Raw genomic sequence first — 16907 nt, forward strand, 5'->3', positions numbered from 1 at the left:
CAATTCATGGGGTCGCAAAGAGTTGGACACGACTGAGCTACTGAACTGAACTGAACTGAACTGAAAACTCTTCCAGCCTAAATTGTCCCCATCTCAATCCTGCTGTTCCCTCTGTTACTGCTTTAACTGTCTCCTTTCCTTCCCAGGCAGTTTCTTTGAGAGAGTAGCCAGCACTCATACCATAAGTCAACCTGACCCTTCCCTCACTCTTGAATTCTGGCTTCTATATCCAACCCAACCCACTGGCACTGCTCTACAGGGACTGCTAAACATCTAAGTCATCAAATGCAAGGATCACTTCAATCCTGGGGTTGGCTCTTTATCTGTGTTTGGGGTGTTAGCTTAAAAAATATTCACAACCTACAAGTTAAAAGTTATGTTTTATTCAATGGGAATTTTTAGGACTTCAAGCCCAGGAGGCAACATCTCAAGTAACCCTGATATAGCTGCTCCAAGGAAGCCAGGCAGGGGGCCAGGTTACACAGTTTTGTAACAAAGGGCTGGTAAGTCTGATGTCAAAAGACTATTGTTAATTAAAGAAAACCAGATATCTCAAGGAATTTAGCACTTTTATTTGTATGGGAAGATGCAAGAGTCTAGGCTCACAGAAATCATTCCTTTGATATGCATCCACCTATCTGGGGCCCGTATTCTGTGTTTGCACATCCTGAATTTCCTTGGGGCTCACAATGGGGCGTGGCTATAGTCTGAGGCTGCTAAATGGCTGGTATTCTTTCCTTCCTAAATTCCCTCAAGCTCATCAGCTCTCCATCTGTGGTGGCTAATCGATAATGGCTGTGACTTCCTTTGTTTAGTGATATGTCAGGAAATATTCCATTTCTCAAGGGGAATGGAAAGAAACAATGTACCCAGAATACCGGCAAAAGCGCAGGATCGTGGGAATTCTAATCAAAAAAGGTAGATCCAAGGAGAAGGTAGTTCTTGGGCATGAGAGTCCGGGCTAAGAAATCCAACCTCACCCACCCACCTTGCCACCTGGAAGCTGGCACATGACCCAACTAAAGGAATTGACAAGTTTCCTTGTCCAGATGTTATACCCCTCACACAATAAAGGAAACTGAGGCTCAGGAAGTTAAAATAAAAACCCTCTAGAAAACGAAGATCATGGCATCTGATCCCATCACTTCATGGGAAATAGATGGGGAAACAGTGGAAACAGTGTCAGACTTTATTTTGGGGGGCTCTCAAATCACTGCAGATGGTGACTGCAGCCATGAAATTAAAAGACGCTTACTCCTTGGAAGAAAAGTTATGTCCAACCTAGATAGCATATTCAAAAGCAGAGACATCACTTTGCCAACAAAGATCCGTCTAGTCAAGGCTATGGTTTTTCCAGTGGTCATGTATGGATGTGAGAGTCGGACTGTGAAGAAGGCTGAGCGCCGAAGAATTGATGCTTTTGAACTGTGGTGTTGGAGAAGACTCTTGAGAGTCCCTTGGACTGCAAGGAGATCCAACCAGTCCATTCTGAAGGAGATCAGCCCTAGGATTTCTTTGGAAGGAATGATGCTAAAGCTGAAACTCCAGTACTTTGGCCACCTCATGCGAAGAGTTGACTCATTGGAAAAGACTCTGATGCTGGGAGGGATTGGGGGCAAGGGGAGAAGGGGATGTCAGAGGATGAGATGGCTGGATGGCATCACTGACTCGATGGACGTGAGTCTGAGTGAACTCCAGGAGTTGGTGATGGACAGGGAGGCCTGCCGTGCTGCAATTCATGGGGTCGCAAAGAGTTGGACACGATTGAGCGACTGAACTGACTGACAGAACTGAGGTTCCCCAAAGTTACACAAGGAGTGAGGATCAGAGCTCCTTCCACACATAGTGTTGCAGAAACCAGTAATGGATAAACCAAGCACCACACTCGGAGAGTTGGAGAACTCAGGTTTGTTAAGCCAGCAGGCCCTGAGGAGTTAACAGTCCAAGCTCTGAGCCCTGAACAAAGGAGTTACAGAGTTTTTATAGACAGACAGGTTGATTTAAACTAAGGCGTTTCACACGCACAGGAACAGGGGTCAAAACGGGGAGCTGAATGGCTGACCTTTACATGGGCAGGCGTGATTAAGAAGCATTGCAGGGGCTGGGCAATTGCAAAGAGCGGGACAAGGGTGCGTGAGATAAGCTCCAGTTCCTAGTATTTTAAGTCCTCACTTTCTGAGGCTACATGACCTACATGACCCAGACTTTGCAAGGAGCAAACTGAGTTACAGAGGCAGAACGAGCAGGAGTTTATGTAAAATTTTAACTTTTCCTCTTCACTAACACATTTATAAAATACTTATTTGTCTCTCTCTACTAGAACGTAAACTTTTCAAGGACAATGGTCTTTGTTTTGCTCTCTGATATCTCCTAAAAGTGTCTGGCTCATATTCAAATTGTTTAATGAATGACACACTGTATGGACACCTTAGGATGCAGTCAAGAACAAAGCTCTTTCCTTAATGCCAATTATCCCATTGAAGTGCCAGCTGCGACCTTTGCACCGCTGTATGGCTCCATCTGGTGGCAGTGTCTCTCTCCTCCCAGGGCGGTCCCAAGTTTACTCGGAACTACTTAGCTTGAGTCTCTCTGAGTGCGCATCGGACCAAAATCAAAGAGCACAAACTCAGAGCAGGAAATTGTAGCTCTGAGAAGCATCATCAGTAGCCAGTAAGCAGAAGCACCTAGTTCACGTGGTGCAGGTTCAGCCTATGGCGCTCCTAATGTTCTCCAACTCGCTCCCTTCCGCTCCTCGCTCCTTCTCTCTCGACAAGATGGCCACACCGGCAGTACCGGCGAGCGCGCCTCCCGCCACCCCATCCGAAGCCCCAGCTGCGGCCTCATCTCCGGCCTCGGCCCCGGTCCCGGCCCCAGCCCCAGCCTCAGCCTCGGCCCCGGCTCCATCGCCGGCTCCGGCTGCAGCTCCATCGCCGGCTCCCGCGTCATCCTCAGACCCGGCAGCAGCAGCGGCTACGACCGCGGCTCCGGGCCAGACCCCGGCCTCAGCGCCAGCCCCAGCGCAGACCCCCGCACAGTCTCTGTCAGGCCCTGCTCTCCCAGGCCCCTTCCCCGGCGGCCGCGTGGTCCGGCTGCACCCGGTCATTTTGGCCTCCATCGTGGACAGCTACGAGCGACGCAACGAGGGAGCTGCCCGAGTTATCGGGACCCTGCTGGGTGAGTGGTCAGGGGAAATTGACGTTCTCCTCTACTTCCCACCTCCTTTTATCTTGTTCCCCTCTCTTCTCACTCCCTTGTAGTTATTTGTTGAATAAGTATCGTGTGCCAAGTGACTCACATTTTTATTTTTATTTTATTTTATTTTTTATTTTATTTATTTATTTTATTTTTAATCTTCACAGTAACATTTCACTTCAAGTGTTACTAGTCCCGATCGACGAAAAATGTGTTCACACCCTTACTGGAACGTCAAAAACCTTTTGACTCCCTAAACCCAGTGACCAAGTTTTTCCCCCTTAGCTACTACTGGTCTTTATTTTCCAAGTGTTAACCGAGAAGTTTTTTCTAACTAGTTGGCAACGGAGTGGGGACATCTATAGAAAGATATCCCTCTCAGCAGCTAACCAGTTTGGCAGGAACCCATTTGAATTTCAGTATTCTGCTTTCTTAAACGTCTAAGCCTGATCCTCCTTTCCTCGCTGTAATACTAGTCACCAGTGAAATATAGACCCCCGTTCCCCCAGTGTAGACTCTGATTCTTTGTTTGGACACAAACAATTAATACAATACAAATCTATTCTTTGTATTAACGATCACATGGAGAAATAACGTTTTTCCCTGCCATGTTCCAAATTTGAGGAATGGGTATTTTATGTTAGAGTAAAACCAAGAAACCATAAAAAGGGGTTTCTGACAATGTATTCTTTTCTCTGGGGACTTCTGGTCCCATCAAATTAATTTTCACTCCATCTTGATCACAGATATGGGGCACTTTTGTGATTCCACTTTAGTCACATTTATGATTTCTGTTTCTTAACCCTTGAACTTGTAATAGTTTCCATTGTAAAAGACAATTGGTGTATTAAGAAGAGGACAATAGTTGTAGCCAGACTTATGCAAACGTTAGGAAAGTCTCTTACCTTCAGGGACTTGCTGAAGACATCTAACTGTGCTGACACAGACTAGGTATGAAGCAGCTGTTGGTTGCTGTCCTCCACCACATCAAGCACACTCCTGACACACCCATTCTCTCTCTTATCTTTGAGAGTGTAGCATTTTATGGAAACTTCAGTTGATCCATTATCTTACAAACATTCCCATAGCTATCTCAAACCAAGCCTTTGTATTCTCTTTGCTTGTTCTCCTTTATTTTTTCCTTTAAGTTCCACTCATTTTGCAGGTTCCCAGGAAAAATTTTCACTCTGTCCTTCATCCTACACCCCCACCCTCACCTCTACTCATAATCTCCCAAAGTGTGAAAATGTTAATCGCTCAGTCCTGTCCGACTCTTTGCGACCCCATGGACTGTATGGTAAGAAACGATACTCAATTCTCCACCCTAGGTTTGTATTTAGTTCAGTTCAGTTCAGTCGCTCAGTCATGCCCGACTCTTTGTGACCCCATGAATCGCAGCACACCAGGCCTCCCTGTCCATCACCAACTCCCAGAGTTTACTCAGACGCATTTCCATCGAGTCGGTAATGCCATCCAGCCATCTCATCCTCAGTCGTCCCCTTCTCCTCCTGCCCCCAATCCTTCCCAACATCAGGGAGGGATTTCCAATGAGTCAACTCTTCACATGAGGTGGCCAAAGTATTGGAGTTTCAGCTTTAGCATCAGTCCTTCCAATGAACACCCAGATCTCCTTTAGAATGGACTGGTTGGATCTCCTTGCAGTCCAAGGGACTCTCAAGAGTCTTCTCCAACACCACAGTTCAAAAGCATCAGTTCTTCAGCACTCAGCCTTCTTCACAGTTCAACTCTCACATCCATACATGACCACAGGAAAAACCATAGCCTTGACTAGACGGACCTTTGTTGGCAAAGTAATGTCTCTGCTTTTGAATATGCTAACTAGGTTGGTCATAACTTTTCTTCCAAGGAGTAAGCGTCTTTTAATTTCATGGCTGCAGTCACCATCTGCAGTGATTTTGGAGCCCCAAAAAATAAAGTCTGACACTGTTTCCACTGTTTCCCCATCTATTTCCCATGAAGTGATGGGACCGGATGCCATGATCTTCGTTTTCTGAATGTTGAGCTTTAAACCAACTTTTTCACTCTCCTCCTTCACTTTCATCAAGAGACTTTTTAGTTCCTTTTCACTTTCTGCCATAAGGGTGGTGTCATCTGCATATCTGAGGTTATTGATATTTCTCCCAGCAATCTTGATTCCAGCTTGTGTTTCTTCCAGCCCAGCGTTTCTCATGATGTATTCTGCATATAAGTTAAATAAGCAGGTGACAATATATAGCCTTGATGTACTCCTTTTCCTATTTGGAACCAGTCTGTTGTTCCATGTCCAGTTCTAACTGTTGCTTCCTGACGTGCATACAGGTTTCTCAAGAGGCAGGTCAGGTGGTCTGGTATTCCCATCTGTTTCAGAATTTTCCACAGTTTATTGTGATCCACACAGTCAAAGGCTTTGGTATAGTCAATAAAGCAGAAATAGGTTTGTATTCAGTTCAATTCAGTTCAGTCGCTCAGTCATGTCCCGACTCTCTGCAATCCCATGAATCGCAGCACACCAGGCCTCCCTGTCCATCACCAACTCCCAGAGTTTACTCAGACTCATTTCCATGATCCACACAGTCAAATGCTTTACCATAGTCAATAAAGCAGAAATAGGTTTGTATTCAGTTCAGTTCAGTTGAGTTCAGTCGCGTCCTGACTCTCTGCAACCCCATGAATCGCAGCACACCAAGCCTCCCTGTCCATCACCAACTCCCGGAGTTTACTCAGACTCATTTCCATGATCCACACAGTCAAAGGCTTTGGCATAGTCAATAAAGCAGAAATAGATGTTTTTATTAGGTGCCGCCAAATATTACAGTGACCCAAGTTAGACCAACTGTAATCTAGATTTTCAGCTCCTCTTCCAGAATGGAATCATGGTACGATGCTAGCTGTTACAGAGGCAATGCCTACTGAAGAGTGAAGCACAGATTCTGCTTGCTAAGAACTTAGAAATTTTAAGTTAGAAAGCAATTCATGAGACGTATTCCATTTGGTTAAATTAAATCACTAGTACCTTTTATGTACCATAAAACTATTACATACTTAGAATTCAAAAGCTGATAAAATGAATGCTACTCTTAACCTTAGATTCAAGATGAAGATATACTCTTACATGCAAGTAACTGGAGTATAATGTGATAAATGCTGTAATAGAAGGGTGCCATAATGGCATGCAAATATAGAAGACTTCAGTATTTCAGAAGCTCAGAGTGGTCAAGTCTGTTCACAAGAGGTCAAATAAGATAAAGAGTATGTATGCATACTGCTAAATATAAAATAAACAACAAGAACTTACTGTATAGCATAGGGAACTATACTTAGTATTAATGGAAAAGAATCTGGAAAAGAATATGTGTGTATATACAAGTATAACTGAATCACTTTTCTGTAAACTTGTAACATTGTAAATCAACTGTACTTCAATTAAAAATAAAAAGTATAATTGGGTTTGGGGATATAGTTTCAGCCAAGAGGGCAGAAACCACAGTGAAGTGGGATTAAACAGACACTGATTGGTGGGGAGCAACATTGTAGTCTGGAAGCCTAGCAGGAGGGGCTAGTAGGTTAGAGTAAAAATGGAGCAATCCGGGGACTGGGAGTCTTAGTGAGCTCAAGAAACAATGTAGCAGGAATAAAAATATCAGAACTAGGAAAATAAAAGTTTGTAGTGTGATGTTTAAGGTTCACAGGCAGAAGTTTTCTGGATGATGGTAGGGTTAAGGTTATAACTGGGACCATATGGCTGCAGGGAGGTACAGGGGAAGCTCCCTAAAAGTGTGCTCTGAGGATGGGCTACTACATGAGTGGTCTACGTAGACACGGTTGGAATCCTCCAGGCAGCTCTCAGGTGAAATTATATTAAGGAGAAAGTCCAGAGGCCAAAAGACGAAGATCTTACAGTGAAGATCTGGAGCAGGACAGGTAGCAGGAAGTGAGGCAAAAGGAGGCCCTGGGAAGGAAGAATAGACCCTGTTTGCTGCTCGTTAAAGAAGAGAGTTGGCGATAACTCTGGAGTTTCATTTCTCTGGAAAATCCAGCTTCTGTTGGAGCACATGGCTGAAACTTGGGAGCTTATGAGCCCAGTTTGGATTTTTGTTGTTGTTCCTTGACTTTGAGGAGACCTCTTGAAAGCGTTTGGGGCAGTTGGAAGCCCAGGTTTTGTAACACTTGGACTATTCTCTCCCACAGGAACCGTTGACAAGCACTCAGTGGAAGTCACCAATTGCTTTTCAGTGCCACACAATGAGTCAGAAGATGAGGTGAGTGGGGATTTGAGGCCCCCATAAGGTCTATAGCTATTCATTTGCCAGGCTGTCTCTGAGGCCCTCCTACACCAAGTGTGCCATGCTTATAACTAGAACTGCAGTTCAAAGAGCTTTGTTCCATTTGGACACACTTGCCGGGCCTCTTCTCTTTGTTGGGAGTTGCCTCTTGTCCTCTTCACCCATTTTGCTGAGGACTTGTGGCTTCTTAGCCTTCTTCCTGCCCTTCTTATTAGGTGGCTGTTGACATGGAGTTTGCTAAGAACATGTATGAGTTGCACAAGAAAGTCTCTCCAAACGAGCTCATCCTGGGCTGGTGAGTTGGGACGGGGGTGGAATGTCTCAGTGGTTGATCGCCAGCACTTTTTGCCAGCTGACTAGCTGTCGTACTTCCCCTTTCGGAGACAGGGCACTGAATGTATGGTATCTCAAGGAGCCAGGAATTCTGTGTATTTTGCTGGCACTTCTGATCCTGTGAGGCCAGGAATACTCATTTTGAGCTGCAGCTTCTGAGTGAGTCGTTTTTGCCTCGCTGGTGACTTAGAGTTTTTCATGAGCTTTTAAGTCAGCCTTGTTTTAATTGATTTAATAAAACTATCAGCGTGCTTTTTTTTCCCCCCTCAATGTTGTCCCTGGGGGTATAACACTACAAGGGTGTCAGGTACCCAGAGACACCCATGCCACCATCCTGTTTAGTATTGATGTCACATGTAGACATGAGTCCACAAGTCTTCCGTTTTCCAGGTACGCTACAGGCCATGACATCACGGAGCACTCAGTGCTGATCCATGAGTACTATAGCCGAGAAGCCCCCAACCCCATTCACCTCACGGTGGACACCAGCCTCCAGAACGGCCGCATGAGCATCAAGGCCTACGTCAGGTGACCGGGGGCTTGGGCCACAAGGGCATGAAGGCTCCTTTGTTCATGCTAAGCCTGGGTGACACCCGCCTCCACCCCATGCCGGTGTCATCCTTCAGTGTGCAACTTGCTGCCTCCTAGGGAAGCCCCTGCCTCACTCTCGGCAGTTATCACTGGAGAGGTTTTACTCAGAAAGAAACTGTCCCTGAAGTTACCACTCGCTGACCCTTGCCTGCCCAGACTTCTGCTCATTGCTCATAGCCAGTTTCCAAGGGCAGCCCTTTAGGTATTTGAGCAAGCTTGTCTTTCTTGTCATCTTTTCTAGAAGTTAACTCATACACAGCTCCTACTGCCGATCCTCACATGGTGTGCTGGCCAGGATTCTTCTCCATGTTCATTGGAATTTCTGAATTGCCCTTTTGTCATTATTCCTAAAACTGTGCATAGAACACAGGGCAGTACAGATTAAAGAATGGCTGTCCTTACCTTACACATGTCTATTAATCCTGGATATAGTACAGTTTGAATGACAGTAACATTGTTCTGTTGGCACATTGAGCTTGCAGGCAGCTGGAATGCTGGGTGATGGGGGATGTTGGGAAAGGCTGTAGTGGCATGCCAGAAAAGCGGCGGCTGTAGGAGTTGAAAGGATTATATTTTCTCCTTGGAATGACACCCTCTGTTAGTGCGTCTCTTACAACACTTAACTTTGTGCTGTTTCTGTGTCTGACACTGAAGTGACTGGTTAACCATTATGTGGTGGGACAGAGGTGGTACATGTCAGTTCTTACAAGCCAGTTATTGTACCACTAAACTCTAAGCTGTTGCCTGATTTCTTAGCCTTTCCAAATATTTCAGACTCCTGCAGATCCAACGAAAGTGGATAGTTGACTAAGTAAAGGCAGTCACCTTTACTGAGATTAATTATTGCACCCAGTCTAATCTTGATGGACCAGAATAGATTTTTTTTTTCAGTGCTGATGAGTGCTTTTCGGTCCCAGAAGAGACCTGTCCTGTCACTTCTTTCTGTGGGGAAGGATGTCTAGGCACCCAGTTCCACAGGGATGTTCAGTGTCCTGTCCTCTTCACTGAGATTTCAGTGTGTGAAGTAATCCTCTGTAAAGGGTCCAGGCCCCATCCAAATGCTGAGTCCATTCTCTCAGGCCAAGAGTTTGGTGTGTGGAAAGAGCTAAGGGAGAAAAGTGGCTTGTTCTCTTTAGACCTCTGGGCTTCATCTGGTCCAACCTTCTCATATCAGAACCTTGGAAGCCATACTCTTGATATGACTGCTTTCCCAGCCGGGACCAAACATGGAAACTGTCCCCCAAAGCCATCTGTTAACCTTGACTTCTGTCTCCCCAGCACTTTAATGGGTGTTCCTGGCAGGACCATGGGGGTGATGTTCACCCCTCTGACAGTGAAATACACATATTACGACACTGAACGCATTGGAGGTAAGTGACCTCCCCATTTCTAGGTCCTGGACATTTTTCAAGGGAGGGGATTTCTATATAACAAGGATGGAGGACCTTGGGTGGGTTAAGAGCAACCTTTGATCTAAGGTTTGTATGGGACTCGAGGAATTATTTGAGAAGTTGTTAGAGGTGGCAAATCATCAGCCCCAGAGGCTACGTGGCCATTCATATAAGACCAAAACCAGTGATTAGCATCCTGGGTGCAGGGGTTGAACTCTCTTAGAAGGAAGAAAAGCTACTAAGGGCAGAGTGGGGGAAGTTTGGGGAAGCTGACTGAGTCCAGAAGGAGGCAGTTAGAGTTCGCTTTTCTAATGGGATGGCTGAATTCTCTGTCTCTTCTACCCCACCCGCTCCCACAGTTGACCTGATCATGAAGACCTGTTTTAGCCCCAACCGGGTGATCGGCCTCTCCAGTGACTTGCAGCAAGTGGGCGGGGCTTCCGCGCGCATCCAGGACGCCCTCAGCACAGTGCTGCAGTATGCGGAGGACGTGCTGGTGAGGACGGGAGGAGGAGGGCGTGGTCTCCACTGTGGGGCGGCAGGGGCTGCACTGGCGAAGCCACGGTCTCAGAGACAAGAATTAACTGTGCTGCATTGACTCTTTTGGTGCTCAGTCTGGAAAGGTGTCAGCCGACAATACCGTGGGCCGCTTCTTGATGAGTCTGGTTAACCAAGTACCCAAAATAGTTCCCGAGGACTTCGAGACCATGCTCAACAGCAACATCAACGTGAGTGCCGTCCCTGGGCTTCTGGGAGCCTGTGCCTCAGCACACACACGTGTGAAAGGGGGTGGGGGAGGTGGCCTGGAGAGGACAGAGGAGGCAGGGCAGCACCTTTGGCCCCCTTGCAGTCCCAGCTGTGAGGAAGAAAGCACAGGTGCTCAGATTCTCCTCCTGCCGTTTCTGTGCTTCCCATGGTTCAGGTGTGTCAGAGATGAGAAGGTGTTCTCAGGCATTTCCTTTTTGTCTTCCTCCTCCTCATGACCAGCCTCTCCCAGCTTTCATTTGCCCAGGACTGCCTTACCCTCAGTGTCCATCATACAGCTGGCTAGCCTTTCTGCTTACTCTCTACCCAGCCCCATACTCATCCTGGATTCCTTCTCTTCTAGGACCTGTTGATGGTGACCTATCTGGCCAACCTCACACAGTCACAAATTGCCCTCAATGAGAAGCTTGTGAACCTGTGAAGGGGCCTCAGGCAGCCCTCCTGCCACGCTGGGCCCCAGCCAAGCCCAGGACCCAGAATGGAGTGAAGGAGAAATGGTGTCTTTGTGGTCTGAGTCACACTGAGTCAATCAACTGCTTGTGACTCTAAATAAACATAGACTACCTTTTGTTAAGTGAATTCCATCTAATGTGAGTTTCCCTCTGGGTGGAAGAGAAAAGGCAGTTCTGGAGCTCACCCAGGAACTAGGAAGTGAGTACCTTGGTGGAAGCTGGTCGTGTGTGAGTGGCCTGAATCCAGCTCTGGATTTTTTTCTTGGGCCACTGTCTGCTTCATAGTTTAGTGGCCCAGTGAAATAATTGCTCTCATAAAGCAAAAATACAACATAACGGAAACATAAGGGCTGACCAGAGTCTGTCGGAGTCTATGTAAGACATGATATCTGAGCTGATGTTTTTTTTTTTTTTAACCAGGAAATCCGGAAGGGGTGACTGGGACAGAGGAAGTACATGGAAAATTGCTTAACCTGTTTAGAATCTAAGAAGGCAGGAGCCAGACCACAAGGGCCCACAACCTGTGGAGGTTGGATTTTTATCCTGGAAGTTGTGGGAAGGCATTGGATAATTAGATTTGGATTTCAGGAAGATTACTGGGTACTGGGTAGAGGAAGGAGGGAAAGGGAGAAAAACAGTAGGCAGAGAGAGAGGCAGAGGGTCACTGTGATTGTCAAGAGATGATGAGAGGTTCAGGCCGGGCCTTGGGGATGGTGACAGAGACTTGGGTTCAGGAGGCAGATCCAGGGAGGACCTGAAGTCTGGTTGACACTTGGATGGTGAGAGATGGGAGCAGTTTGGGATGTTGCCTGGTTTCTGATAAAGGTATAGAAGGGCTGGTGATACATGAAAACCCTGGCTGCTCGAGAGTGGTGGAAGCTGAGGATGCAGAGGTAGGGTTTCAGGGTAGTTTACCAAATGGTGAAGTCTTAAATGCAAATAAATGTGACTTATTTTGTAAACTGGGGCCACACCAGATGTTTTGAGGAAAGGCTGAAGAATTCAAGTTACATGTTGGCTCATGTAATACTTATCAAATGCTAAGTGTGCTAAGCAAGAGGTCCTGGTGCCTGCTTAGAACCTGCAGGGGGGACAAAGAGCCCATCACTTTGGGAATCATAAGATGTTACAGGTCATGGAAGACTTCCAGTTAGAAAATGAAATCTAAGCTGGACTTGAAGAATGAGAAAGAGGCAGATTGAAAAAGAAAAGAAAGGAAAATAGGGTATTCTAGACAAAAAACAGTATGTGCAAAGGCTTAGAGAAAGACTGTCACTCAGCGTTGCTCTGTTGTTGCCCACCCTGGCCACAGAGTTGTTTATAAGACACGAACAGTCCTCTGTGCCTACAAGGATGCTCAATTTTTTTTTCCCTAGCCTTTGCCTATATGTGCACATTTGTTTTTTCTATGAAATGTGTTTTCACACATTCTCTTTGTATGTGGTTGTGCCTTTGCTGAAAACACTGCATTGTGTCTGGGTGTGACATCATGTGTTACTTGAGTCCTGTGATACCACACTTCCTGATTTTCTCCCAACACTCTTACACACTGGTCCTTCCTCCTCTGATATCCGCCATCCCATCCCACCCCCAACAAGCTCCATTCCCCAGGCTTCCATCTTGAGCCCTCTGCCTGGAGGAGCTGAGAGAAGCTTGGGGCTGATTACTCCCTCTGTGTTAATGATGCCTAGGCTCCAACTCTGGCTGAAATTCAGAACTGGTTTCCTGATTCCAGAAATACCATGTCTCTCACCTGGATGTCTCAGAAGCATCTTAAATTCAGCATGTTTCGTGTTCAGTTGACTGTCTTCCTCCCCAGCAAATCACTTCCTCAGGGAATAACACAACCATGTACGCAGTTGTCAAAGCCCAGAAACCCTGGGTGAATCCTTAATTCCCCCACCCACCATCATGCCTCAAACAGTTCATCACAACTCAGCCATCCCTCTTGCCCTCTGTGATACAATAAGAAATAAATTTTTCCATCCACGTTCCTAGATTCCTGGCATGCAGTTCTTAAACCCTTTGGAATTTCCTAAGTAATAAGACCTATAAAGAGAGAATCTTATCCCTAACCAACTTCTTTCAACTGCACCTGAGTTTATGCTAATGGAGCGATGTTTGTATAGCATCTGGATCACCACAGGATGGGGGCTGGTTGCCAGGTAAATCAACCATGTGATTGGAGCTTAGAACATTCAGCTCAGGGAGGGGAGAGGGGCTGAAGTTTGGATCAATCAATGACCACTGATTTAATCACTTGTGACTATGTGATGAGTCCTCCATTGAAAGCCCAAAGTTTGGGGAGCTGGATTGGTGAACAGGCACGTGTCCAGCAACAAGACACATACCAGGAAGACAGGGCACATAAAGTTCACAGGGATAGGGACCTCTGCTCTAGACCCTCCAGACTTCACCCTGTGCCTCTTCATCTGCCATTGAGTCACATCCTTTAATGTCTTGTAACAAAGCAGTAATGGTAGGTAGACTTCCTGAGTTCTGTGAGCTGCTCCAGCAAGTTGACTGGATCTGAGGAGGCAGTTGTGGGAACCTCCAGTTCATAGCCAGTGGACAAGAAGCTCTGGTGTCAACCTGGATTTGTGATTGGTATCTGAAATGGAGGTGGGAGGGGAATATGGAGGGGAGGCGGTCTTGTGGGACTGAGACTTTGGCCTTAGGATCTGGTGCTGACTAGGCAGTTGATGTCAGAATTGAGTTAGGTTGGAGAACACTCAGCTGGTGTCTGGGCATCGCTTGATGTGAGGAAATCAGCTGCACTTCCGGTCATAGAAGTGTTTGATGTGGTAGTGTGGAGTAGAGGGAGACAGCTGACCTGTTCCCCCTCTTCCATCCATTCTCAAAGCAGCCACACTGCTCTTATAAATCCAACCAGGACAAACCGCTGATGAAGTTCATAGGTGTCTACTGCCAGGGTGAAGTCACACTTGTGCCATAGTCTGTAGGCTCAGCACGGCCTTGCCTGGCTCTTCGGCTTCGTCCATAAACTCACAGGCTGGACTCCCTTTGCTCTGCCCTCTGCCTGGAATACAGCACCTCTGGCTGGCTTAGTACTGCTGCTCTAGGTTAGTCTAGATGCTGCCTCCTCTTGGAAAGTGCTCCCATGCCATGATCCCACAACTGTCTCCTATTCAGCATCTGTCTCACCATTTTGGACTTGTCTGTTTACCCTCTGTTAGAACATAAGCTCTGTAAGGGCCAAGACTGTTCTGTTGGCTGTTAGATACCAGAAAATGTGTGTTCTCAGTAAATGTGTGTGACATGAATAAATGAATGGATGGCTTGTAAGATAATTACCTCGAGACACACTGGACATAGTAAGTTCATCAGGGGCATTGGGATCCTTTGGAGAAGGGCCAGAGGGAGGGAGCACACGAGGGAGGTCATTTGTTTAACTCGCCCTACAAGTATCGGTATTTAGTGATGTTTCTGTGTGCCAGACAGTATCAGAAGCTGGGGACACAGAAGTCGGTGAACCATGTTCTCTACCCCCTGGCCCGAGTTTCAGTCTTCAAGTGTAGAGACAAAAATAAATAGGACAAAATGGATTAATTGCTATAAAAAGATAGGAATAAGTCTTGGGAAGACAGTAGAGGGCAGGCTTAAATCTGCCTGAAAGCTAGAGAGGGACTTCAGTCTTGAAAAACACTAGGAATTGACTGGGCACAGAAGAGGAAGTGCTTTGAAGAAAGTGGGATAAAGATCAAAATATTACTCAGTTTTATAATGGTCTGTGTATAGGGAGTTGTATTTCCAAGGATGTAGCAGCCTAGAGGTAAAAATAGAGTTGCCATAAAAGCCACAACAGTTTCTGTTACCTGTCCTCTCTGGGGACACCTGCTTCCTCAGATCCTCCCAGAATCTCAAGTTCTTTGAATCAGGAGTCAATTTTTTGAAATTTCAACTAAATTTTATGAAATGTGGACAGACTAAATAATTTTGTAATGTTGGACATGTGGGTTATTTCCAGTCTTGTGCTAACATTCCTTGGTGAACAACTGTGTGCAGATATGAATATCTGGCTTTACATTTCTTTGGAGTAATCTGTGTCCTGTACTCTGTGACACATGTCACCGAGGAAGTCCACACAGCACCACCCAGCCTTTGCAAGGGGAAGAGACCTTTGTGAGAATAAATCACAGCTTCCAATTGCCCTCTCTCCACTGTGGAGGGAGGGAGAGGCTGAGGGGACCAGAGACCATATGACCCCAGCCTCTGCCCTCTCTGGGTCCGTAATAACCATAAACCTCTCCTCCATCAGCCCAAACCAGAGTCCTTGTGAAAAAAAGAAAGTAGTTTTGGAGAGTATGGGAGGGACATGGAAATCTGCACACAGTTCCCTGTTGCTGACTCCAGCCTGCCTTCTCAATTGAGCCTGTGGGCTGCTTGGCTATAAGCAAGGCCTTGGGCTCTGCTGGAGTCCCTAGAGAGGGAATGACTTTAGAGCTTTGTCCCTGGGAAAAGCTGGACCAGGGAAGTACTGGGAGGCCTTTACAAAGAGGTCTCTGGCAAGGACCAGAAAGTTCTGGATCCTGTGAAGAACATGGCCCATAATCACTGGTGAGGGAAGCAGGCACAGGGTCTTACTGGATTCTTTGGCCAAGAAGGATTGAACAGATCCACTGAGTCCCCCCACCTCCTAAGGCGGGGAGTCTGAGGCAAGGCTTCAGCAGGGGGTGGCATCTTGTTTGGCTCTGCTCAGCCTGTTCTAGGCAGAAAGACCATTTCACCTTCCAGCATCCACAGAACTTCTAGCAATGGCCAGGGTGTGCTCCAGCAAGCCCTGCTGTGGCTGCGACATCAGTCTTATCTGATGAAATCAGCATTTCTCCCATATACTAGCCATGGTCAGCATTGCCAGGAATGTTCAAACAGGGTCCAGCTGCTGGAACTGAGTTGCTTTTACACTCACTAATGTCTAGGAATCCATTCAAGCTCTTAGAGGGCTAATAAAATCCTGCTTTGTCCCCCTTTTCCCCAGTGATGTCTCACAAAAGGGAAAACAGTTGCATTTGGTGCTGATCTAGCCTATGATTAGGTCCGTTTGTTCCATGATGGTCTGTCTGGTCCATCTTGATCTATCTTCTGCCTCATTCAGGCTGCTAGTCCTGTGCTGATGTTTCTGTCTCGTGATGATGACCATCAGTTTTGTAACAGCCTCTATGTCCATGATAACGGACCACTTAGTCCCATGAGGAACACTGCTGTAAGGCTGAGGCTTTCTGAGTCATGGCCACCAGAGGGTGCCCTGGCACCAACTGAAGTCTTTTGGTTGCCAGTTTACAGTTTCTGAGTAGGTTTTCCAAGGGCCTGGTAAAGAAAAAGCATCTTCTACTTTGGAGAGGCTAGCTTGGTACAAAATAGGTGAACAAATCTCCTGGAGATGCTTCTCTTCGTAAATCTAGGGCCCACTTTCATTCCCATCAGACTGTAATCTATAAGACCCTCTATACAAAAATCTTACAGCTTCCACTTTTCAGGAGGAACTCTCGTCCAGGCCTTGATTATCAAAATGAGGTTCCTAGGGCTTTCCATCCAGGGTAATGAGTGGTACCAAAGCTCATGAGTAGTCCCGGGCATCCTATGAAAGAGCCCAGCCTGTCAGTATGTTTAACTAGAGTTTGGGGCAGGTGGCTGAGGGGCCCTCTCCAAACTCTGGAGGTTGGAAGAAGATGGTGTGAGGCAGGGTCACATCCAAACAGTCCCAGGTAAGACTACTCAGCTGATGGGGGTGTGAGAGATGGATCGAGGTAAGGGGTAGCTGAGAAACCCCAAATTTTGACCTAAAATGCTGGAGTAGGGACCTACTTAGTTTGAGTCCTCTGAAAGTAAAGTGTGTGGCAAGGACTTGGGGGGGAAGGTAGCTGATAGGGAAGGCAATC

The 16907-nt window shown here is 46.6% G+C and overlaps 1 protein-coding gene across 1 annotated transcript; it reads left to right on the plus strand.

Moving 5' to 3' along the window:
* The first annotated feature begins 2668 nt into the window (after positions 1-2668).
* On the plus strand, positions 2669-11354 carry EIF3F (eukaryotic translation initiation factor 3 subunit F). The gene is made up of 8 exons (XM_027563196.1): positions 2669-3174; positions 7381-7451; positions 7691-7770; positions 8199-8336; positions 9678-9769; positions 10150-10286; positions 10405-10518; positions 10899-11354. The coding sequence occupies exons 1-8, from the start codon at positions 2712-2714 to the stop codon at positions 10974-10976; spliced, it is 1173 nt and encodes a 390-aa protein (XP_027418997.1). The 5' UTR covers positions 2669-2711; the 3' UTR covers positions 10977-11354.
* Positions 11355-16907: the final 5553 nt, after the last annotated feature.

The sequence above is a fragment of the Bos indicus x Bos taurus genome, chromosome 15 (genome assembly GCF_003369695.1).
Source record: "Bos indicus x Bos taurus breed Angus x Brahman F1 hybrid chromosome 15, Bos_hybrid_MaternalHap_v2.0, whole genome shotgun sequence".
NCBI lineage: Eukaryota > Metazoa > Chordata > Mammalia > Artiodactyla > Bovidae > Bos > Bos indicus x Bos taurus.

What these genes read in the sequence shown, in the direction of transcription:
- EIF3F (XM_027563196.1), top strand. Translation starts at nt 2,712, where the DNA reads ATGGCGCTCCTAATGTTCTCCAACTCGCTCCCTTCCGCTCCTCGCTCC. An exon ending in CGACACTGAACGCATTGGAG is followed by an intron (nt 9,770 to 10,149) that starts GTAAGTGACCTC and finishes CCGCTCCCACAG; the next exon opens with TTGACCTGATCATGAAGACC. An exon ending in TGCTCAACAGCAACATCAAC is followed by an intron (nt 10,519 to 10,898) that starts GTGAGTGCCGTC and finishes CTTCTCTTCTAG; the next exon opens with GACCTGTTGATGGTGACCTA.